This window comes from Mobula hypostoma, chromosome 7 (assembly GCF_963921235.1).
Source record: "Mobula hypostoma chromosome 7, sMobHyp1.1, whole genome shotgun sequence".
Classification (NCBI taxonomy): Eukaryota; Metazoa; Chordata; class Chondrichthyes; order Myliobatiformes; family Myliobatidae; genus Mobula; species Mobula hypostoma.
This window is the reverse complement of record NC_086103.1, coordinates 88,032,245-88,058,474: the sequence shown is the minus strand read 5'-3', so window position 1 is coordinate 88,058,474 and position 26,230 is coordinate 88,032,245. Positions and strand designations below refer to the sequence as shown.

Genomic DNA, 26,230 nt, shown 5'->3' with positions numbered 1-26,230 from the left:
CCCTTCAGTCTTCTGGAACTTCCCCAGTGGCTAATGATGAAGCAAATATTTCTGCAAGAGCCTCTGCAATTTTTTTTCCTCTGGTTAAGTCTTGGGGATTTACACCTCCCCCCACCCCCCATGCCTTTGAAAGATGCAAATATATCTTTCCTCATAATATGCATATATTCCAAAATCTTACTATTTGTTGCTGTCATTTCCTTGGCATCCATAATATCTCCTTAGTAACCACAAAGAACAAATAAATGTTAAAAAAAAGCAACATACATCAAAGTTGCTGGTGAACGCAGCAGGCCAGGCAGCATCTATAGGAAGAGGCGCAGTCGACGTTTCAGGCCGAGACCCTTCGTCAGGACGAAGAATGTTAAAAATCTCAGCCATCTCCTGAGGTTCCAACTTTAGACGCCTTGGGTTTTTAATAAGACCTAGTCACCCTTTTACTGTTAACATAACTGAAAAACCTCTTATGGATTATCTTTAACCATGCTTGCCAAGTACATCTCAATGCCCTCTTAATCCTGCTCTTAAACTTCTTATATTTGTTGAGGGATTTATTTGTACCCAGTTTCCTAAAACTGATAGACACTTGCATTTTATTTAAGACAGGGGCTTTGCCTAACCTCTCATCAGCCAGGCTTCCTTGAACTTTGCATGCCAACCATTCACCCTAAAAGGAATATTCTGCCTCATGTAATGACCCTTTTAAAGCTTCCCACTTGCCAAGTGTTCCATTAAGTTGTCTCACTCTGTTGACCCCAGCCTAATGCCCTCAAAGTTGACCCTGCTCCAGATGAGGACTTCAACCTGTGAACCTCCAGCCCCTGCATGAAGAATTTTTTCTTCATTTTAGTCCCAAATATCCTTATTTGGAGAGAGTGATCCATGACACCAGACTCTCAGCCAGGAGATGGCTCTTCCCTGCACTCACCCTGTTGAACTCTGTAAGCGTTCTGTACATTTTTACTCATTCTTCTGAACATGATGGAATTTGTGATAGTAATTCCTCCTCATACGACAAACCTGCCATTCATTAAGAAGATGAATCAATCTTCTTTGCATTCCTTCTATGGCAAGTAAATCCTTTTTATGATTAAATAGTCCAAAGCTGTACACAATACTCCAGCTGCAGTCTGCTGAGGCCTTATGTAATTGGTAGCTGTATACCAGATGGATTGTGATATTTCATCATATTCTGTATTGGATCTCATTCATCATCATGGAATCAATCACTTTTGAATAAGCATATAGTGACAGAATATATCCAATTAAACCTCCATTTGGTGGTAATCCTTAAGATATTGATAAGGTTTCACATGGTAGGCTTATTCAGAAAGTTAGAAGGCATGGGATCCAGGGAAGTTTGGCCAGGTGGATTCAGAATTGGCTTGCCTGCAGAAGGCAGAAGGTCATGGTGGAGGGAGTACATTCAGCTTGGAGGATTGTGACTAGTGGTGTACCACAAGGATCTGTTCTGGGACCTCTACTTTTCGTGATTTTTATTAACAACCTGGATGTGGGGGTAGAACGGTGGGTTGGCAAGTTTGCAGACGACACAAGGGTTGGTGGTGTTGTAGATAGTGTAGAGGATTGTTGAAGATTGCAGAGAGACATTGATAGGATGCAGAAGTGGGCTGAGAAGTGGCAGATGGAGTTCAACCCAGAGAAGTGTGAGGTGGTACACTTTGGAAGGACAAACTTCAAGGCAGAGTACAAAGTAAATGGCAGGATACTTGGTAGTGTGGAGGAGCAGAGGGACCTGGGGGTACATATCCACAGATCCTTGAAAGTTGCCTCACAGGTGGATAGGGTAGTTAAGAAAGCTTATGGGATGTTAGCTTTCATAAGTCGAGGGATAGAGTTTAAGAGTCACGGTGTAATGATGCAGCTCTATAAAACTCTGGTTAGGCCACACTTGGAGTACTGTGTCCAGTTCTGGTCACCTCACTATAGGAAGGATGTGGAAGCATTGGAAAGGGTACAGAGGAGATTTACCAGGATGCTGCTCAATACAAGAGGACATGGCTTTAAGGTAAGGGGTGGGAAGTTCAAGGGGGATATTAGAGGAAGGTTCTTTACTCAGAGAGTGGTTGGTGCGTGGAATGCACTGCCTGAGTCAGTGGTGGAGGCAGATACACTAGTGAAGTTTAAGAGACTACTAGACAGGTATATGGAGGAATTTAAGGTGGGGGCTTATATGGGAGGCAGGGTTTGAGGGTCGGCACAACATTATGGGCCGAAGGGCCTGTACTGTGCTGTACTATTCTCTGTTCTATGTTCTATGTTCTATATTTCGGAAGGAAAACTTGGCAATTACGTAGGAATGGTGGTTTTTGTGCAAGTTAATTTTTCTGGTTGGGTGATCACTATCCAAGGTCAGATCTTGTATTACCCTGAGTCCAGGACTGCCTGGCCAGCACTGACACTAGATGCAAGAAAATCTGCAAATGCTGGAAATCTCTCACTTGAGCTGTGAGTGAGGTGACTGTTATCAGCCATGAGCACTTGCCTGACTTAGAGTGTGGTCAGACTGGATCATACACCTAAAGTGGAAAAGATCCCAACCCTATCACAAATGTTCTAACACCAGGTCCAAGCTCCTGACCCCCAGCACCAGTGGCCAAAATCCCCAGCATTGAGGCCCAACCCTCAGCACTAATGTCACAGCACCGAGCAGCAGTGACCTATCACCCAACACCAACATCTCAAAGCCCAGCAGCAATGGCCCAACACCCAGCACCAGCATCCAACCCTCCAGCATCAACACCCCAATGTCCCAACGTTAAGCACCAACAACTCAGCACTCAGAGACAAGACCCAACATCCAGCATCCACCTTCAGTATCAGCTTCGCAATGCTTTAACATTAGCAACATAACTCCCAGCAGCAACACCTAACCCCCAGAATTAATATCCTAACAAAATCAAATATGAAGCCAGAACAAGCCTGAGGAAAGAGATGGAAAACAAGACCAATACAAATCCTGTTTGTCTGTTCCCTTTTCTCTATGTGTTGCTTTCTGTCTGTTAACTGTGGTGCTCAATAGGCAGAGAACCTATCAAGTAAGATTCTCTTCGAGTCCTGCAGGAAAGAGGAGGCACACTCCTCCATATAGTAAATTAAACAGATCCATCAGGCATGTGGAAATGTGGCCTGTCAAATCCATACCACACGAACAGGGATAAAAGCAAGAGCCTAGCAGTCCACTGTAGAACTTGTGAACTTATATTACAAAGATATTTATTCAGACTAAACTCTGAACTCCTCCACGACAGCCCCTTCCTCACCACTGAATTTAGTCTGAACCACTTTGCTCCACTTTTGAAAATGTCTACTCAAGATCAAGCTCCTATATCATTTTCTCTGACTACTGCCAAATTCTGCCCGATTAATGTTCCTATGAAGTAATTTTGGTATGTTGCTGCATTAGAGGAATGATATCAATGCAAGCTGTTTTTGTTTGATCATCACTGTCCTCCAGGGCGCTCTGAGATCAACATATATTGTACGATTCTTTAGTCCCTATGGTCCTGCACCTTGGTAGAATGAATAAAGGCATTGACTATTTTCTAAAATAGATCGGTCACCAGTGGTGTTCCTCAGGTATCTGTTCTGGGACCCCTACTCTTCGTGATTTTTATAAATGACCTGGATGAAGAAGTGGAGGTACGGGTTAGTAAATTGGCTGATGATACAAAGGTTGAGGGTGTTGTGGATAGTGTAGAGGGCTGTCAGAGGTTACAGCAGGAGATCGATAGGATGCAAAACTGGGCTGAGAAGTGGCAGATGGAGCTTAACCCAGATATGTGTGAGGTGGTTCATTTTGGTAAGTCAAATATGATGACAGAATATAGTATTAATGGTAAGACTCTTGGCAGTGTGGAGGATCAGAGGGATCTTGGGGTCCGAGACCATAGGACACTCAAAGCTGCTGTGCAGGTTGACTCTGTAGTTAAGAAAGCATATGGTGCATTGGCCTTCATCATTCGTGAGATTGAGTATAGGAGCTGAGAGGTAATGTTGCAGCTATATAGGACCCTGATCAGACCCCACTTGGAGTACTGTGCTCAGTTCTGGTCACCTCACTGCAGGAAGGATGTGGAAACCATAGAAAGGGTGCAGAGGAGATTTACAAGGATGTTGCCTGGATTGGGGAGCATGCCTTATGAGAATACGTTGAGTGAACTCAGCCTTTTTTCCTTGGAGTGACAGAGGATGAGAGATGACCTGACAGAGGTGTATAAGATGATGAGATGCATTGATCATGTGGATAGTCAGAGGCTTTTCCCCAGGGCTGAAATGGCTAGCACGAGAGGGCACAGTTTTAAGGTGCTTGAAAGTAGGTACAGAGGAGATGTCAGGGGTAAGTTTTTTACGTAGAAAGTGGTGAGTGCGTGGAATGTGCTGCCGGCAACAGTGGTGGAGGCAGATACGATAGGGTCCTTTAAGAGACTCCTGGACAGGTACATGGAGCTCAGAAAAATAGAGGGCTATGGGTAACCCTGGGTAGTTTCGGAGGTAATGTGACGGGATCCTGAAGTACCCCTATGAACTGTGCTTTTGAAAAGAGAGAGCGAGAGATATTTAGCACTGACATGTTGTTTTGGAAAGAGAGAGACGAAGACTAACGGTTGGACTGTCACTTTAAGGCACAGGAAGTAACTTTGGATTTCTACTGAGTAGGAGTTGGAGACAGCACTGAGCAGCTCATAAGTTGCTTTGGTGACTGAAGGCGGTGTTATTTAATGGACACTCGATGTTATGATTTTCGGCAGGTTGTTGACACTTCTCAAGGACAGTTCGCCTGCTTGTGCATTTCTTCACAGAGAGAGGAAGGAGGAGTTATTTGAATGACAGTCGATGCTCAATACGAGAAGATAAAATGGGAGGTCAGATGATACAGACCTCAGACACATGTTCTGGACACTGAATGAGCATGGCTGTGCCCGCAGGAAAAGTGGGTTTTGGAGGATCGATCAGGCGGATCAATCCATCGCTCTTGCAGTGGAAAGAAGGAAAAGGAGTTGACTGGTGGGGAGTTGTCCATGTGTCCACCCTTGCCTGGGGGATAGCTCCACCACAGAAAACCGGTCCCCTTTGTTAAAGTCACTGTCAGTGACTTTTAAAGGATTTTGAAGGACAACGAGAAGATCGACAGTATCAGCTCACCTGAAAACTCAAATCTCTCCCTCTCTCTCTCTCTCTCCATCACTAGTCAACTCAATACTATGAACTGAACTGAACTGAACTTTACTCATCATCGTAAGACTGTATCTTTTTACTCCTAGACTTAAAGAAGCTTGGTTTTTCATACATATATATTTCCACACTTACTGATATACTCACTTTTATATAATTATTGCTAACCTGTTTGATTTATCTACATTTATATTACTGTATTGCGTAGTTACTAATAAATATTAGTTAATAGCAATACTGGACTCCAAAGTGTTTTCCATCTCTGCTGGTTCTTTATTCCCGTCACGGGGTACAGGACAGTAAGGACATGTTCAGCACAGCTTTGTGGGCCGAAGGCCCTGTATTGTGCTGTAGGTTTTCTATGTTTCTAAAATTTAAAAAATCAGGTGTAAAGGAACTTGAGAGTCTTTGTGCAGGATTCCCTAAAGGTTAACTTGTAAGTCGAGTTGGTGGTAAGGAAGACAAATGCAATGTTAGCATTCATTTTGAGAGGATTAGAATATAAGAGCAAGAATGCAATGCTGAGCTTTTAAGAAGAAATGATCATACTGTACTGGGAGTATTGTGAGATGTTTTGGGCCCCTTATCTAAGAAAGGATGTACTGGCATTGGAGAAGGTTCAGAGGAAGCTCGTGAAAATGATTCAAAGGTTCAAAGGTACAATTGAATGTCAGAGAAACGTATAGAATATACATCCTGAAATACTTTTTCTTCACAACCATCCATGAAAGCAGAGGAGTGCCCCAAAAAATGAATGACAGTTAAATGTTAGAATCCCAAAGCTCCCCCCAGCTCCCCCATCCTGCGCATAAGCGGCAACAAGCAACCATTCCCACTCCCCCCACCGGCAAAATAAAGCAACGGCACCTGCCACCGAGCACTCAAATGTGAGCAAAGCAATAGCAAAAACACAGACTTGCAATTATCCCAAAGACTTCACGTTTCACCCGGTATTTGACATACCACAGGTTCTCTCTCTCCCTAATAAGGGAGAAAGAGGTGTTTCCATTTTCCCAGTGAGCGGGGAGACATAATAAATAACTTACTGGTTTATGATGTTAAAAGTCCGTTATGCCGCTTTTTTCGAGCTCTGTGCCTTAAAACTGCAATGATCCTGGGTCTCCAGGCACACAGTCGCAGATAACCCGACTCCCCCAATGACACACAGGTCTCCTGTCATGACACCAACCCTCGATCCACCCGTCTCCAGAGACCCGAGATCCTAGGCTTCCAAATCTGAGCCAGACTCTTATGCCGAGCCTTTGGCATGCTGAAAAACAACGACTGATCGTGGAACCCCGAGAACTGATCCCATTCCCACAAAGAACCGTAGTCAGCATGTAAGCGTAGTCCGAGAATGAAAGGGCTAATGTATAAGCAGCATTTGATAGCTCTAGGCCTGTACTCTCTGGAGTTTAGAAGAATGAGAGGGATCTCACTGAAATCTTTTGAATATTGAAAGACCTAGACAGAATGGATGTGGAGTAGATGTCTAGGACTGGGGTGCACAGCCTCACAGTAAAATGACAGCCCTTTAGAACAGAAGTGAGGAGGAATTTCTTTAGCCAGAGGATGGCGAATCTGTGGAATTCATTGCCATAAACGGCGATGGAGACGAAGCCATTGGGAGCATTTAAAGCAGAGGATAATAGGTTCGTGATTAGTAATGGTGTCAAAGGTTATGGAGAGAGGGCATGTGTATGGGGTTGAGGGGAATAATAAATAAACCATGATGGAATAGCACAGCAGACCCAATGGGCCAAATGGCCTAACACTGTTTCTATGCCTTATTTTCTAATGGTTGTTTTAAGAATACACAAGATCCATGTACATTGACACTTCTAGTCCTCTTGATGCACCAGCAATGAAGTGGAAGTGACATAATATTCACCAAGACTCATTTGAAACCTGCTGGGTTTCCCATTTAGTATAGGAATGTCTGAAGTCTGTCATTTGCAATGACAGTACTGTTCAGGCAAATTGTCGCCATTCTATGCATTTCTCTTTTTGCACCAGACAACTCAACCTTCTGCTGAATGGGCACCTTTACCTCTGTTCCTGATTCCCAAACTGATACCAGTGCAGCTGTCATGGTCTGATCCGTGAAGTCCGCATTTTGGTTCATGGTCAGGTCCATCGATCCTTGTTCCGGGTTTTCCTGTTTTCTCCTTTGTTCTGTTGGGTGCCTTAATTGAGACACCTGATTCTCATTTTGGTCTGGCACATAAATACCTCTGCAAACCAGGAATTTTTTTGCTGGACTGTTCCTTTCCCTTCCCTCTCCCTTCTTCTGCCTGCAACCTCGTCAAGTTCAACTGCCAGAGTGAGACTGGAGCTTTGCCACGCCAAGAGAAGGAACTATTTATCGTTGAGTTTGGAACTGTCTCTTTGTGTCCCCGTGTTTAGTGTCCGTGTTCTATGTACGAGTCCTGGCACTACGTCCTGTTCCCAAGGAGGGGTCCTGACTCTGTGTTCCCTGTTCCTGTGCTCAAATCCTAGGCTCTGTGCATCCAGTCCACGTCCAAGGCTCTGTGTTCCTGTGTTCCAAGACCAAGTCCAGGTGCTGTGTTCCAGCCCTGTCCAAGGCTGAGCTTCGTGTCCTCATCCAGTTCTGGTGCCTCGCCCAGCCCGGTGCTGGAGATTCCTTGTCCGTCCCCATCCGAATCCTTGGCAGTTTACCTTGACAGTCATCCCAGCCCTGCGTCCTAGGAAGGGTCCCGGCCCGGCTCCATACCCAAGAGCCTAACCAAGCCGAGTCCAAGAGCTGAGCCAAATCTAGTTCAAGAGCCACATCCTGTGCTGGAGATTCCTTGCCCAGCCCGTTGCTGGAGATCCCTCGTCCTGTCCAGGAGTATCTCATCCTGTCCAAGCCATGTCCAAGAATCTCGTCCAGTCCAAGCCACATCCTAGAACCTCGTCCTGTTCAAGTCAAGGCTTTATGTTCTCATCCTGTCCATGTGCCTCGTCTTCTGCAGGAGTTCCACGTCCAGTCCTGTAGCCATGTCTTGTCGTTGCCTAGATCTGGGGTCCAAGCCCAAGTCTAGACCGAGGTTCCGGGTCCCTGTCCAGTCTCTGGCTCAGTCCTAGCCCAGGCTCCTGGTTCCAAGTTCCTTGTCCCGTGTCTGTGTCTTACATTTGGGTGCCATCAATGCCCCCCGCCCCCTGTATGACAGCAGCATCCTATTTCTAATAGTTCCAATGTGCATCAGATCATATTATTGTTTTTCCCTTTCTTGTATTTATTGGTGTCTGTTTCTAGATTAACACATTTTCTGGATAGATGTTGACTGTCCTCTTTAGTCTGTTTCTTCTTGCCCATGTCAAATAAGATCCTGTTACCCCCTTTTCTTTTTACCCCTTCCTTCCCAGTCCCTCATTTGTTGACTTTCTCTGAAAGTGCAGTGACTATAGAACAGCCTTCAAGAAGTCTTTAGGATAATTAATAAACTGGATACATGGAGTTGGTTTCACTCTGGAGGAGACCAAACCCAGTGGTGTTAAACATAAAGAAATTGATCCTCAAGCCAATTGGGAATTCAGTGGCAAATATATTATCCGGACTGAGGAACTGGCTACATAAAGAGTAGTTGAAATATATTCCTAATTCCTAATTCCAAAGAATGTTGAGGGAAGGAACAGAAGATTACACAGGTGGAGTTAGATGGACTATGATGGAAGAAGCTCATATGATGGAACATGAACACTGCCATTGAGTATTTAGGCCAGTTTCTACACCGTGTCTTCTCTGTAATTCTATGCCACAGGTTGTAATTGCTTCCTCGATATCAGTTCCTCAAATGTCACTGGTCTATAGTGCCCCTGTACGTTTCATTCTTGGAGGTTCCAAGTTACTTGTGGAGTCATAGAAACATAGAAAATAGGTGCAGGAGTAGGCCATTCGGCCCTTCGAGCCTGAACCGCCATTCAGTATGATCATGGCTGATCATCCAACTCAGAACCCTGTACCAGCCTTCCCTCCATACCCGCTGATCCCTTTAGCCACAAGGGCCATATCTAACTCCCTCTTAAATATAGCCAATGAACTGGCCTCAACTGTTTCCTGTGGCAGAGAATTCCACAGATTCACCACTCTCTGTGTGAAGAAGTTTTTCCTAATCTCGGTCCTAAAAGGCTTCCCCTCTATCCTCAAACTGTGACCCCTCGTTCTGGACTTCCCCAACATCGGGAACAATCTTCCTGCATCTAGCCTGTCCAATCCCTTTCGGCTTTTATACGTTTCAATCAGATCCCCCCTCAATTTTCTAAATTCCAACGAGTATAAGCCTAGTTCATCCAGTCTTTCATCATATGAAAGTCCTGCCATCCCAGGAATCAATCTGGTGAACCTTCTTTGTACTCTGTCTATGGCAAGGATGTCTTTCCTCAGATTAGGGGACCAAAACTGCACACAATACTCCAGGTGTGGTCTCACCAAGGCCTTGTACAACTGCAGTAGTACCTCCCTGCTCCTGTACTCGAATCCTCTCGCTATAAATGCCAGCATACCATTCGCCTTTTTCACTGCCTGCTGTACCTGCATGCCCACTTTCAATGACTGGTGTATAATGACACCCAGGTCTCATTGCACCTCCCCTTTTCCTAATCGGCCACCATTCAGATAATAATCTGTTTTCCTGTTTTTGCCACCAAAGTGGATAACTTCACATTTATCCACATTAAATTGCATCTGCCATGAATTTGCCCACTCACCTAACCTATCCAAGTCACCCTGCATCCTCTTAGCATCCTCCTCACAGCTAACACTGCCGCCCAGCTTTGTGTCATCCGCAAACTTGGAGATGCTGCATTTAATTCCCTCATCCAAGTCATTAATATATATTGTAAACAACTGGGGTCCCAGCACTGAGCCTTGCGGTACCCCACTAGTCACTGCCTGCCATTCTGAAAAGGTCCCGTTTATTCCCACTCTTTGCTTCCTGTCTGCCAACCAATTCTCTATCCACATCAATACCTTATCACTAATGCATCCACTATTTCTTGGGCTACTTCCTTAAGCACTCTGGGATGCAGACCATCTGGCCCTGGGGATTTATCTGCCTTTAATCCCTTCAATTTACCTAACACCCCTTCCCTACTAACATGTATTTCCCTCAGTTCCTCCATCTCACTGGACCCTCTGTCCCCTACTATTTCCGGAAGATTATTTATGTCCTCCTTAGTGAAGACAGAACCAAAGTAATTATTCAATTGGTCTGCCATGTCCTTGCTCCCCATAATCAATTCACCTGTTTCTGTCTGTAGGGGACCTACATTTGTCTTAACCAATCTTTTTCTTTTCACATATCTATAAAAGCTTTTACAGTCAGTTTTTATGTTCCCTGCCAGTTTTCTCTCATAATCTTTTTTCCCCTTCCTAATTAAGCCCTTTGTCTTCCTCTGCTGAACTCTGAATTTCTCCCAGTCCTCAGATGAGCCACTTTTTCTGGCTAATTTGTATGCTTCTTCTTTGGAATTGATACTATCCCTAATTTCCCTTGTCAGCCCAGGTGAACTACCTTCCTTGATTTATTCTTTTGCCAAACTGGGATGAGCAATTGTTGTAGTTCATCCATGCGATCTTTAAATGCTTGCCATTGCATATCCACCATCAACCCTTTAAGTGTCATTTGCCAGTCTATCTTAGCTAATTCACATCTCATACCTTCAAAGTTACCCTTCTTTAAGTTGAGAACCTTTGTTTCTGAATTAACTATGTCACTCTCCATCTTAATGAAGAATTCCACCATATTATGATCACTCTACCCAAGTCAATATTGTTCCTATTCTGTACACCCACTCACTTGCTTATCTACCTGATTGTTTTGGTGCACTCTCTCCTTTTCCCACGAGTCCACATTTTCTGCTTTCCTATAAATGGTAAATCAATCCCTATGGTCATTAAATCCCTTGGAGATCTCTCCTCAGATGATTAAACCCGATGTGCACTTGCCTAACTCATCTACTTTTTCCTCAACTGCATTCTAAGTTGAAACACGTCATCTAATAACATTGTCATACAGTCATACAACATGGAAGTGGGCCCCTTAGCTGATGCCAATGAAGATTTTCATGTAAACTAGACCCTTTTGCCTGGATTTGGCCCATATCGTTTCTAGACCAAGTTCTTCAGCATGGTGTTGTTTTTGAAGAGCAGCCATTCAGCCCTTTAAGTTTTCCCTAGCATTATTTCAAATCACTGATTTGCATCTTAAATAGCATTTTGGGTTTTGAGAGCTAAAACTTTGCGAAACACTACTGGACTCTATTTTAACATCAGAACCCCTCCCCCTCCCAAAGAAAATAGTTTCCACCCACTCTATTAAATCGTTTTACACACCTCAGCTGGATCACCCTTGAATCTTCTGTCCTTCAGACAATACAAAACTAGCCGATAAAATTTGGCAAAATAATTTAACCCTTCGAGCCCGTGTTATTTCAGCTAGAGCTATGTGGCGCTCTCTGGTTGTAGCGCAAACTGCCTCCATCTCCATTCCTTTCATCCCTCCCTGTTCCAATGCAGGACAGTGTTTGGTATCTGTTGATATCCATTTGGTGCAGGGTTATTAAGGAGGATCACCTCAACGCAGCCTTCCCTCCTCGAGTTTTTTGACCTGCTGAATTGACATGACCATTCACTACGAAGGATCCACGGGTTGGGAGTGGAGGTGCGGCGATCAGTTGAAAGCAACAGATTCTGCAGTGATGGCGGGGAATTCAGTCTGTTGCTCGTGATTTAATCCCTCCCCTCACCCCCCGATCTGCAGCTTGTGAGACGGAGGGAGAGGGAGAGGGAGAGGAAGAGAGCGGTCCTGATGCGGTTGGACATTGGCAAGCTTTAGGGGAGGAGTCAGGCGCGATGCAGCATACGGCTCCGGCTACAGCAGTCTCATGCAGCACTCTAGAGATAGAGATGAGAGATCAACCAACGCAGGCGGTGCTGACGCATTTTCTCTGCCTGAAGTAACTACAGAATTTTAATACTAAAATCCTCTCTCAGATACCTGCCTGCTTCACATGCTCCTCTTGAGTGGCCATAGCGGCTGACTGATCCCGAGGCAGAATCAACTTTATAACCGCCCGGGATCATTGTCTCGTTTTCTTTACAACTACGCTTGATCTTATTTTGTATATTTTAAGAAGAGCAATTAAACAAAAGGACACGCAGTGTGTGTGTGTGTGTGTGTGTGTGTGTGGGTCACACACGAGAAGCATGTCCTTCTAGCGGGTCCGCTGAGACTGCGGAAGGAAACTATTCCGCTCTGCCTCCTTCTTCCCAGCACCGTCTCTTAAAGGCTTTGACCGTTTGGGCAGCTGTGGACCATGTCGCGCCGTGCCAGCCTTCTCTCCCCGTATCGCTAGGGCAATGGGATGGTGGATACTTGCCTGCTTCAAATCCAGTACCCCAAGTTACCCGGCTGTAAATGGAGGAGGAGATTGACACCCGCAAAATTAACAACAGTTTTTTGCGTGATCATAACTATGCAACTGAAGGTATTTAACCCGGGGTTGTTAATTTGTCTGCATGCAAGTAATGTTACTGTCTTCCTTCCTTGTGTAATAATATTTGGTGTCTGGGACTATTTCAGTAGCAGTAGACAGACTCGCTGCAGTTGCGGAACCGAATGAGAAATTGGTTTGGGAACTAAGCGGTGTTTCACTATGTCCTTGCCTGATACCTATAGGAATCTAGTGAAAGGCATCGACAAATGTTGTTGAGTTAAAATTGCGGTGCTCCTGAAATCAGGGAGTCGGTCAGTGAGATCATTCTTTCATGCATTAAAACACACGGCTGGATGTTGAGTGGAAAATGTGGAATTTTTAATTTGGAGTGCAGGGCTGATTAGGAATGGGCCGCTGGGATTGAAGATCTGTGATTACGCACAGGGGTTTAAAGCACGGATTCCTGAAATGTCCTCGTTCCTGGCACCATATAAGAGTAAAAGAAATACATTCTTTCATTATCTGTACGGCCAATCGTGAGTGCTCCGTTAACAGTGGGCACAGAAAGCGGCTGCTATGTAAGGTTATGGACCCGTCTAACCACTGTACAGGTGAGATGAGGCCGCCAAATCGTTGGCTGGCGGTGACAGTCCTCATTTTGTGCAGTCTGTGTTTGTTGGAACTGTGTGATTAGTGTCTGTCGCTTATTCACCATATTGCAGCTGAAACGACAACACGAAGGTGATACACCTTTGCGGATAAATTAGCCTGAAAGAACATGGCGTTTCATTAAAGAAGCTTACAAATACCTGGTTATAGTTCCAGGCGTCACTGGGAGGACCCACCAATGTTAGAGAGAGGGGTGGGGGCTGGAATCCATTCCTGTATCTAACATTGAAGCGTTCTTTACTTTGCATATTTTAAGCTTATGCCTTTACTAGTTGACCTCACAGGTTGAGTCAAATGGGGGGGGGGGTCACATGCTTACCTTAAAGTGCCCATCATTGGGTCGATCGATATAGGCATCGCTCGTTTTGATCGATGATTTTAAAGCAACACCAGGAGATTGAGAGTAACTGTTTGCTGTGACTCCTCTGTGTGAGTCGGGTGACCATGGTGTGATCTGTCTCCAGTGTTAAGCTCCGAACCTTGGCTAGAATGCAGCGGCTGAAATTCTATGCAATCGCTTGAAACGTTGCTCTGGAATTTCATTTTCCTTGCTGATGGCTTGCTGATACCCACAGATCGGGCGGCAGGCAGAACAGCGGAAAGACCCGGGCTAGTTCTGTAACTGGCTTGGACTGTGAGCATCTGATCCTTCAAACCAGTACCTTAAGGTACTCTCATTGGAAATGTCTGTAATGGACCCTAGCGAGAAATAGAGTTATACATGTCGGTATCACCGGGGTTATACTGGATAATAAAGCGTTCCGAATTAACATTGCAAGCTTGTCCTCCAATTTAGTGAACTCTCAATTGACACGGCAAAATTCTGAAAAGTTCCGTTTTAACACCGTGAGGAGAATCCCCGTTAACAACGTTAGCTGACATGAACCGTCAGGTTTTTTCTGGCCATATTTTGAGACTGTGTCTACTGAGCAGGAATTGGGAGGAAACACTTTAGGGTTTATGGGTCTGAGCTCTCACATCAGTGATTTGATGAGTCGGGGTTTCTACATTGTCACCTTTGACCAGTTACTGTAAAGCTAATTTGGATAATTTGTGTGGAAGGAAGGCTGGAGGCAGTCTCTTTGACTAACCAGTTCAGTTCATTGGAGAGACTGGAGGCCCAACTGACCTGCTACATATTCTCATCTATGGGGCAGATATAGATCAGTGTAGCTATACAAAGGAACTGAGGATTTCTGTGCCCTTTTTGCTTGAATTGAACTGTTAGGATTAGATGGGGATGGGTGATTGTGGGAGTCATTGATTTAGACAGCAGGCCCTTCAGTCCAGAATTTCCATGCCTTACAAGTTGCCCAGCTGAGTGAATCCCGTTTGGCCCATATCCCTCCAAATCTTTGTTATCCATGTACTTTTTAAATGTTGTAACAGCATGTTGCAGGTACTTTTCACCTTCTGTGGGGAAAAAGTTGCCCCTCAGGTCCCTTTTAAATTTTTCCCCTCTCATTTTAAATCTAAAGGTAAGAGGAAGCGTATGGAGCAGAAATCCCAGAAGCTGTGTACTCATTACAAGTTAAGGAGACCATTTGGGCCTTGCTACCCTCCAGTAGAGAAGTTCCATCAGTACCACAGCCCTCTCTTTATTTTCCTGCAGCTCAGCTACTCATCTTCACACCTGTGACCATCAACTCCCCTTTGTTCTCTTGCTAGTTCTATGTTACTACACTGGGGCGTCAATTGACCTTTCATCACATCTTTCAGATGTGGGAGGAAACCAGAGCACTCAGATGACACCATGTTGTAACTTCCTCACAGACTGCACCTGAGGTCCAGATTGTAACTGGTCACTGGAGTGGTGAGGCAGCAGTGCTCCGTTGTGTGGACCGTTGGACAGATTTTTGGTTGACGTCTGTTTCTATGCTGATGATGTGCCTTTGATTATGAGATCTAACTACTCAACCAATGTCTGCTGCCAGTCTATGTTCCCCGCCATGGAAAGTATTCCCTATCATTACACTGTCATGCCCCCTCATAACCCTACTTCTAATAAGACCACTTTTCATTTGGCCCATTGGCACAGCTGCAAGTGGCCTTGGTTCAATCTGACCTCTGGTGCTACTCAATCAAACTCACATACCCTCCCAGTCATTTTCCTCAGGATGCTCCATTTTCCTCACACGTATTTAAAATTATGAGGGGAACAAATAGAGTTGACGTGGATAGGCTTTTTCCATTGAGAGTAGGGGAGATTCAAACAAGAGGACATGAGTTGAGAATTTGGGGGCAAAGTTTAGGGGTAACATGAGGGGGAACTTCTTTACTTAGAGAGTAGTGACTGTGTGGAACGAACTTCCAGTAGGAGTGGTAGAGGCTGGTTCGATATTGTCATTTAAAGAAAAATTGGATAGGTATATGGACAGGAAAGGAATGGACGGTTATGCGCTGAGTGCAGGTCGGTGGGACCAGGTGAGAGTAAGCGTTCGGCACGGACTAGATGGGCCGAGTTGACCTGTTTCTGTGCTGTAATTGTTGTATGGTTATATCTCAAAGATCTGTGTTGTTTAGTTAACTGGCCGGTGTATTTTATGTTCAAAGAACTGGCATAGGCTGTATTGTCTCCCAAGTCATGAGAAAATAAGTAAATGAAACCAGTGTTTCCCAAGACATGTATTTGATCAAGACTGAAAATAGTAAATGTAGGGTTTCAACCTATTTCAACTTTAAAAGGTTGAAACTATCATTATTCAATATTAAATTCAATATTTATTTAAGAGTGATATTATCATTGTTCGATAGTTTTAGTAGTCATTTAACTAAATGGTGATTAAGTATGTACAATTTATTTTGTCTTTATATGACTAATGCATGGGGTTGCTGGCTCATAAGGGTCTCCTGGAATTAATGTTCATATGTTTAGTACTCTGCAGAAGTTCGCCTTGCAACATTGCTGTGTGATAACCAGATGTCAAGTCATAAGGGCATTAACAATATCTGCTTTTGTTTTTACATTGAATTTTTTTTCGGGTCTATGATTTTGCTGGGTTGGAAATACAACCCAACAAAATTCATAGATAGTATGATGAATTTTGGATGGAAGCAACCAGTGGTGAAGCTGGAGGTGGGTGTTTGCAAATGGAACTCCAAGGTGAAAATTCAAGAGTGTTGAGCAGTACTTCAGTGAAATATAAAATTGGCTTACCTCTGCACTTGTTACCAATAGAGGAAAGTGCAGAGTGTAAAGCCTTTAATTTAATGTGTAAATTCTCTAACAATTTTCTTACTTATTTACCACTTGACTTCGCCGAGGGGACTGCAAATATGAACAGCATCCATCAAAGTAGGTTGATTCCTTTATCATTTCTATTCACCTTCTGTTTTTGGAGTTAAAATAAATATAGGTTTTAAAATGTACTTAGAAATAGATTTAAAATTTTTATATTTATTTTTCTATTCCCTGATGATTCTCCAAATTTATGCCACCAAACTGCTATTCCTGACTCTTAACAATAAAGAGAACATTCTGAACTAGAACGATAACTGTACACACACCTTTTCATAACGTCTGCTTAAAACCCGCAATATACCAAGTCATTCAATGGTTATGTATATTTTATCAAAGATGGGTGCCTGAATATTTGTAATCCTTGGCTGAAATGATTCATGCCTATTCTAGAAGCAGAGAATGGATTACTAAATTGGGACAGCAAAGAAGACCCATTTTGCCTGTGTCAGCTAGTTGAAAGAGCTATCCATTTAGTCCCACTCTACTGCTTGTTCCCCAGAGCACAACAAGTCTTTTCCTTTTCAAATCCCTTTTAAAGGTTGTTCAGTCTGTTTCCAGTACTATTTCAGGGAGTGAATTCCAGATCTTAGCAACTTGCTGAGTAATCAATGTCTCCTCCATATTTTACCACTCCGTACCAAATATTTGAAATCTGTATTCTCTGGCTGCCAATCCTACTGTCATTGGAAACAGCCTCTCTTCATTTAACCAAGCATGTAATCTGAAATACATTTATCTGATTTCACTCAGTAATCACTTTAATGGCTTAAAGAATAATATAAATGGTATTTCAGGGCGTGATACTCTGTCTTTATAACAACATACAGCTTGACCTGTCGTCAGAAACCCGAGAAAAATGCTAGTCGATGGATTAAATTGAGCCTATTGTTCTGATTCTTTTGGCAATTAGTTTTGACATAAGACTGGTGTAAGGCTCCCTGAGGGATGGTCCTTTTCAAGATTCTGTTTCGTGATCTGATGGAGATCATGCTGTGACACTTGCTACATACACGGCATGTGTGGAAATGATGCCTCCCTGGCAGCCTTCAGCAGGGCATCATAACTAATTTCTTCAGCATGTAATGGTGCTGCAGAATTTTTTAATTTCTTTTTGTGTATTAAGAGAGTCTAGGGTTACTTGGCGATTAGCCCAGCAAGATGTTTACTGTGGGAAGGAGGAGGGGCTGGGAGTTTACTGGAGGGCATGTGTGGATATGACAGATGCAGGGGAGAAAGAACATTTTGGAAGAAGGAAGTAAATGCTCCTTTTCGCTTGGTAACTGAACAGTTTGTTCTCTGCAGTGTAGCTTGTTGTACATCACAGATGCTAACAGTTCATGGCAAATGGTATTAGGATTCCTTTAAGTGACAGGAATTCTCTGATTTGAATGGAGGCTTTTTGCTCTCACCAGAACCTCTCGTATTCCCTAGAATATATGGAAAACATAGACTTTGCCAACAACCTGTATCTCATGACAGACAACCTATAGTTCAAGTTCTTATAACAGATATATTTTGAGTGGTTTCCTGTACTGTCTATGGCTCATACCTTTCTCAGGTGATCATTTTCAATATTTTTTTTAACGAAGATTCAGATTTTACCATTCCCAAATCAGGGATCATGGAGCTAAGGTGCAAAGTAAAGCTCCTGTTTCTCTGTCGTCAGGTATGTGCTTAATAGATACCCTATCCTACACCAATAGAACCTTTCAGTTCAAAACTCTAACATCTAATACCAAGCATTGCCAGCTTAAGTGCAGTTTAGTATCCTGTGCATGTGTCCTGTTTGAAATGAGCTGGTATGTGCCAGCAACACACACAAAATGCTGGTGGAATGCAGCAGGCCAGACAGCATCCATAGGAAGAAGCACAGTCGACGTTTCAGGCCGAGACCCTTCATCAGGACTAACTGAAAGAAGAGATAGTAAAAGATTTGAAAGTGGGAGGGGGAGGGGGGATCTGAAATGATAGGAGAAGACAGGAGGGGGAGGGATGGAGCTAAGAGCTGGACAGTTGATTGGCAAAAGGGATACAAGACTGGAGAAGGGAGAGGATCATGGGACGGGAGGCCGAGGGAGAAAGAAAGGGGGAGGGGAGCGCCAGAGGAAGATGGAGAGCAGGCAAGGAGTACTTGTGAGTGGGACGAAGAAAAAAAAGAGAGAGGAAAAAAGAAGAAAATAAATAAATAAATAAGGAATGGGGTAAGAACCGGGGGAGGGGTATTAACAGAAATTAGAGAAGTCAATGATCATGCCATCAGGTTGGAGGCTACTCAGATGGAACATAAGGTGTTGTTCCTCCAACCTGAGTGTGGCTTCATCTTGACAGTAGAGGAGGCCATGGATTGACATATCAGAATGGGAATGGGACATGGAATTAAAATGTGTGGCCACTGGGAGATCCTGCTTTGTCTAGCGGACAGAGCATAGGTGTTCAACGAAATGGTCTCCCAGTCTGCGTCAGGTCTCACCGATATATACAAGGCTGCATCGGGAGCACCGGACGCAGTATATCCCCCCAGCTGACTCACAGGTGAAGTGTCACCTCACCTGGAAGGACTGTCTGGGGCCCTGAATGGTGGTGAGGGAGGAAGCAGACTGGGAATTCGTTTCGCTGAACACCTACACTCTGTCCGCCAGAGAAAGCAGGATCTCCCAGAGGCCACACATTTTAATTCCACGTCCCATTCCCATTCTGATATGTTAATCCATGGTCTCCTCTACTGTCAAGATGAAGCCACACTTAGGTTGGAGGAACAACACCTTATATTCCGTCTGGATAGCCTCCAACCTGATGGCATGAAGATTGACTTCTCAAACTTCCGCTAATGCCCCACCTCCCCCTCGTACCCCATCCGTTGTTTATTTATTTATATACACACATTCTTTTTCTCTCTCTCTCCTTTTTCTCCCTCTGTCCCCTTCACTATACCCCTTGCCCATCCTCCGGGCTTTTCCCCCCTCCCCCTTTTCTTTCTCCCTAGGCCTCCTGTCCCATGATCCTCTCGTATCCCTTTTGCCAATCAACTGTCCAGCTCTTGGCTCCATCCCCCCCCTCCTGTCTTCTCCTATCATTTTGGATCTCCCACTCCCCCTCCCACTTTCAAATCTCATACTAGCTCTTCTTTCAGTTAGTCCTGACGAAGGGTCTCGGTCTGAAACATCAACTGTACCTCTTCCTAGAGATGCTGCCTGGCCTGCTGCGTTCACCAGCAACTTTTATGTGTGTTTCTTGAAATTCCAGCATCTGCAGATTTCCTCGTGCCTCTGGATTAAAGCTGCTTTTCTGTTTTTTTCAACTTGAGCTAATCGCCGATTCCAGTTTGGAAACCCGAGACTGTTCCACAGATGGCAGGAGGTGCTCAGTGGGTAGTTTGTGAGGTGGTACACCTTGCTGTTGTTTGCTCTGAGGTCTATGTATTCTAAGGTACCATCCTGAAGGCTCCATCTTCACTCTGAGTGGTATGCCAGGGCCTGACAAGAGTCAGCAGGATGTTGTATTTTTTTCACAGAGGCATTGTTTGAATGTTTGAAGAGCCTCTGGACATCCTAGACTAGGGGTTCCCAAACTTTTTTATGCCATGGACCATTACCTTAAAGCAAGGGCTCCGCAGACCCCAGGTTGGGAATCTCTGTCCCAGACTGTCCTACAAAAATTTGATGCGCTGTGCTTCTTCACATGTTCACTACCATGTGAACTTAGAGACAAAAACCCTCGCCAATTTTTTTTAAAAACCAACAATTTCATTTGAATTTAAGAGGGAGATTGAAATTGTTGAAGGAGTCTCTTCTAAACTTGTAGATGTTAAAATTAGAGTCATAGAGACCTACAGAACTGGAACTGGTTCATGCCGATTAAGATGCACATCTATAAGTTCCATTTGCCCAGATTTGACCCATGTCCCTCTAAACTGGGGTTCCCAACCTGGTGTCCCTCGGCAAATGGCAGGAGTCCATGGCCTGAAAATGGTTGGAAGCCCCTGCTCTAAACCTTTCTTATCAACGTACCTGGCCAAATAACTTGTACCTGCTTGAAACACTTCCTCTGACAGTGCATTTCATTTATGGACTACACTATCGTTTATTGAAATGTTGCCTTTTCTGAAGGTTGAAGTGATTCGAGTTTGTATTTTGCGATTCGAGCGTGAAGAGATTGTTCTAACGCAAAGCAACACTTTCAGTACGCTGGATGAACTCAGTAGGTCGGGCAGCATCAGTTAGAAACGATGAGTCGACATTTCGGGCCGGAACCCTTCGTCAGGACTGAAGAATGAAAGATGGGGAAGGATTTGAAGAAATCCTTCCCCATCCTTCTGTGACTGAAGGATGTACATTTAGATGATACATACAGAGGAGGGAGGGACTTAGACCATGAGAAGCGCAGATTAGAAGTCTGTGTGGGGCGCCACTCCTCGCACAGACTAGAGCAATGTGTGATTAAATGCCTTGCTCAAGGGCACAAACATGTTGCCACAGCTGAGGCTCGAATTAGCGACCTTGAGATCACTAGACAAACACCTTAACCACTTGGCCATGTGCCCAACACAAGAAGTGGAGAAATAATGCACACTATTTCTTTTAATGAGGGCTGTTGGAACATACAAAGGTAGACCAGAGGAGTAGTAGAAGTAAGTTTTAAGCAACACACATCAAAGTTGCTGGTGAATGCAGCAGGCCAGGTAGCATCTCTAGGAAGAGGTACAGTCGACGTTTCAGGCTGAGACCCTTCGTCAGAAGTAAGTTTTAAAGCTGTTTTCCAGTGGAAGTGGATAAGTATTTGATAAAGACAAGTTAAAAGGTGGGAGATTGAATCTCAGTGTATAACTCTTTGGTAGAGCTAAATTGTGATTGTATACATTGTCTCTCCCTGTGCTTTAAGTGTGTTGAGAGACTGAGATGGTGAAGAAATGGACTGTTGATGTGTGTCTTGACAAGGAACCTATTTAAACAATATGTTTTGTGGGTTCAGAATATAATAAAATCTGTAAGAATTTCTTTTGAGCTGTGCAGAAGATGAGCGTACAAATTCAAGAGAAATTTTTTCAAACACATAATCTAGACCACAACACCATCGGCAACAACATTAAGATGATTTAAAGCAAATCCTTCCTGCACTGATAGTGCTTTGATATTCCATGTACTGTGTAATCATGTCATGCACTATTCTGCATTTATTGTTGTTTTATTTCTGCAAGGCAACCTCAATTAAGCAGTGCTTACCACTGACTGGTGTTTTAGAATTAATTTCTTGTAATTACGTTTGTTGGTGCTTCACTGTAAAGATCTTGAGCCAAATTTAATGACTGACATTGTCCTCAGTGGGTCTCTCTGACAACAGCCTCTCTGTCTTTGTGTTGACTGTTTAGAGTTTTTGGCACCAGCAACATCTCTGAGGAATTGAGGCATTTGTGGACTTGATGAACTTGGTGATTTGGTGAAGTCTCTCTTTATTAATAGGAATCTTACTTCCATTTGAATTAAACGTGGAGTGTGTCATTTGTTCCAATAGACCTTGACTGTTAATGTTGCAGTGTATATGTGTGTACAAAGTGTCATGCAGATGAGTGTTGGAGATGAGTGAATATTTTTAAATATCACAGTTGGAGGGTTATGTATTTTACCAAACACAACCAAATGATGCAAACGACGAATGCTCCATCTCACACTACTGTTATATACTTTTATTCTCTTTCTCCCCCTTACATGTAGTTTTGAAATTTGCCTGAATAACTCAATATGAATTCTCATCACTGCCTTAGTATGGATTTTCTCATACGCACAACATCAGTAGATGCTTGAAAACTTGAGCAACATGCACAAGTTAGGGAGCACTTAGGGAGAGAAATAAACAGTCAATGTTTTGGGCTGTGGCTCTTTATCAGGACTGGAAAGGAAGGGGTCAGAAGTTAGAAAAAGGTAGGGGAAGGAGTATAAGCTAGCAAGTGATAGTTGAAAAAAGGTGAGGGGGAGAAAGGGGGGTGAATGAAGTAAGAAGCTAGATGTGATAGGTGGAAGAAGAAGGAATCTAATAGGTTAAGAAAGTGGACCATTGAAGAACGGAAAGGAAAAGGGGCACTAGAGGGAGGTAATGACAAGGTGAGAAGAGAAGGGATGAGAAGGTAACCAGAATAGGGAATGGAAAAAGAGAGAAGGGGGAGGGAAAGAAATTTCAGGACATTAGAAAAATTGATGTTTCTGCCACCAGGTTGGGACTACACAGATGGAATATGCTCCACCAGCCTGAGTGTGGTCTCATTGTAGCAGTAAAGGAGACCATGGACAGACATGTCAGGATGGGAATGGGAAGAAAATTTGAAATGGGTGCCACTGGGAGATCTTGCCTTTTGTGGAGGATGGAGAAAATGTGCTCAAGAAGCATTCCCCCGATCTATGTTGGGTCTCATCGATGTAGAGGAGGCTGCACTGGGAGCACCAGATACGATAAATGACCCCAACAGACTTGCAGGTGAAGTGTTGCTTCACCTGGAAGGACTGTTTGAGACCCTGAATGTGTAGTACTTGCCCCACTTGGAGGGGTATGTGCCAGAAAGATCAGTGGGGAGGGATGAGTGGGCTAGGAATCACGTAGAGAGTGATGACTATGGAGAGCGGTGACTGAGGGGTGGGAAGATTTGCTAGTGGTAGGATCTCATTGTAGGTAGTGTAAGTTATGTAAACTGATGTGATGGACACAGAGGCTTGCTGAATTCTGGGAAAGGACTAGGGGAACCCTATCCCTGTTATGGCAGTGGGAGGATGGGGCAAGAGCAAATGTACAGGGAATGGAGGAGATGTGAGTGAGGGCAGCATTGATGGTGGTGGAATGGAAACACTGTTCTCTGAAAAAGGGGAATATTTTAGATGCTCAAGAATGGAAATCCTGAGGTCAGATGCAATAGAGATAGAAGGGAATATCATTGTTATAAAGGACAGGGTGGGAAGAGGTAAGGTCAAAATAATTGTGAGAGTCAGTAGGTTTGTAAAATAAATATATCAGTAGATAGTCTACCTCCAGACATTGAGATAGAAAGATTGAGAAAGGGAAGAGACATGTCAGAGATGAGCCAATTAAATTTGAGCACAGCGTGGAAGCTGGAGGCAAAGTTGATGAAATTGATAAGCTCAGCATGGGTGCAGGAAGCAGCACTAATGCAGACAAATTCAAATTTATTGTCATTCAATCATATATGTACATGTATACTGCCAAACAAAGCAACATTCCTCAGGACCAAGGTACATAACACAGTACATATGACTCACACACAAATATTACAACAAGTAACTTCACAAATAATAAGGAGCATTTTACAACACAAGCTAAAAAGTAAACAGAATAACACTACTGGCACTTCATAAGTGGTGAGACCTGGATGGAGACAGGGAGTTGAGTAGTCCTACAACTTGGGGGAAGAAGCTGTTTCCCATCCTAACCTTGTCCTAATGTTATGGTACCTCCTGCCTGTTGGTAGGGGGTCAAAGAGACTGTCGAACAGTTGGGACGGAATATTGAGGTCAAAGTAGCGTAGAAAGATTTGGTGAGTGTAAGCTTGAAGCACGGACTGTTCCACATGGCCAACAAAAACGCACGCAAAGCTGGGGCTCATGAGGGTGACCAAGGCTACACCTTGGATTTGGAAAAAGTAGGAGGAGCCGAAAACAAAATTGTTGAGGGTGATACTCGGTTTTGCCAGATGGAGAAGGGTGGTAGTGGAGGGGAAGTGGTTAGGTCTGTTAAAGTTTTCACAGTTTGTATTCAGATCACTCATGTTTAGAAACATAGAAACATAGAAACATAGAAAATAGGTGCAGGAGTAGGCTATTCGGCCCTTCGAGCCTGCACCACCATTTATGATGATCATGGCTGATCATCCAACTCAGAACCCCGCCCCAGATTTCCCTCCATACCCCCTGATCCCCGTAGCCACAAGGGCCATATCTAACTCCCTCTTAAATATAGCCAATGAACTGGCCTCAACTGTTTCCTGTGGCAGAGAATTCCACAGATTCACCACTCTCTGTGTGAAGAAGTTTTTCCTAATCTCAGTCCTAAAAGGCTTCCCCTTTATCCTCAAACTGTGACCCCTTGTTCTGGACTTCCCCAATATCGAGAACAATCTTCCTGCATCTAGCCTGTCCAATCCCTTTAGGATTTTATACGTTTCAATCAGATCCCCCCTCAATCTTCTAAATTCCAATGAGTACAAGCCCAGTTCATCCAGTCTTTCTTCATATGAAAGCCCTGCCATCCCAGGAATCAATCTGGTGAACCTTCTTTGTACTCCCTCTATGGCAAGGATGTCTTTCCTCAGATTAGGGGACCAAAACTGCACACAATACTCCAGGTGTGGTCTCACCAAGGCCTTGTACAACTGCAGTAGTACCTCCCTGCTCCTGTACTCGAATCCTCTCGCTATAAATGCCAGCATACCATTCGCCTTTTTCACCGCCTGCTGTACCTGCATGCCCACTTTCAATGACTGGTGTATAATGACACCCAGGTCTCGTTGCACCTCCCCTTTTCCTAATCAGCCACCATTCAGATAATAATCTGTTTTCCTATTTTTGCCACCAAAGTGGGTAACTTCACATTTATCCACATGAAATTGCATCTGCCATGAATTTGCCCATTCACCCAACCTATCCAAGTCACCCTGCATCCTCTTAGCATCCTCCTCACAGCTAACACTGCCACACAGCTTCGTGTCATCCGCAAACTTGGAGATGCTGCATTTAATTCCCTCATCCAAGTCATTAATATATATTGTAAACAACTGGGGTCCCAGCACTGAGCCTTGCAATACCCCACTAGTCACCGCCTGCCATTCTGAAAAGGTCCCGTTTATTCCCACTCTTTGCTTCCTGTCTGCTAACCAATTCTCCATCCACATCAATACCTTACCCCCAATACCATGTGCTTTAAGTTTGCACACTAATCTCCTGTGTGGGACCTTGTCAAAAGCCTTTTGAAAATCCAAATATACCACATCCACTGGTTCTCCCCTATCCACTCTACGAGTTACATCCTCAAAAAATTCTATGAGATTCGTCAGACATGATTTTCCTTTCACAAATCCATGCTGACTTTGTCCGATGATTTCACCGCTTTCCAAATGTGCTGTTATCACATCTTTGATAACTGACTCCAGCAGTTTCCCCACCACCAACGTTAGGCTAACCGGTCTATAATTCCCCGGTTTCTCTCTCCCTCCTTTTTTAAAAAGTGGGGTTACATTAGCCATGCTAAATCCTCAGGAACTAGTCCAGAATCTAACGAGTTTTGAAAAATTATCACTAATGCATCCACTATTTCTTGGGCTACTTCCTTAAGCACTCTAGGATGCAGACCATCTGTCCCTGGGGATTTATCTGCCTTCAATCCCTTCAATTTACCTAACACCACTTCCCTACTAACATGTATTTCCCTCAGTTCCTCCATCTCACTGGACCCTCTGTCCCCTACTATTTCTGGAAGATTATTTATGTCCTCCTTAGTGAAGACAGAACCAAAGTAATTATTCAGTTGGTCTGCCATGTCCTTGCTCCCCATAATCAATTCACCTGTTTCTGTCTGTAGGGGACCTACATTTGTCTTTACCAGTCTTTTCCTTTTCACATATCTATAAAAGCTTTTACAGTCAGTTTTTATGTTCCCTGCCAGTTTTCTCTCATAATCCTTTTTCCCCTT

At 43.9% G+C, this 26,230-nt stretch overlaps 1 protein-coding gene across 3 annotated transcripts in view; it reads left to right on the top strand.

The window, feature by feature from the left end:
• LOC134349421 (serine/threonine-protein phosphatase 2A 55 kDa regulatory subunit B beta isoform) overlaps nucleotides 1-26,230 on the top strand; it is a 405,433-nt gene that overhangs the window by 7,911 nt on the left and 371,292 nt on the right. Inside the window, exon 1 of one of the 3 annotated variants that reach the window (XM_063053698.1) lies at nucleotides 11,875-12,687. The exons of 1 other annotated variant lie outside the window; for it this stretch is intronic. In XM_063053698.1, coding sequence (XP_062909768.1) covers nucleotides 12,618-12,687 — 70 coding nt within the window. In that variant the 5' untranslated portion in view covers nucleotides 11,875-12,617. Of the gene's footprint in view, nucleotides 1-11,874; nucleotides 12,688-13,203; nucleotides 13,248-26,230 lie in introns of those variants that run through there. One more of the 3 variants, XM_063053701.1, reaches the window with a different exon arrangement.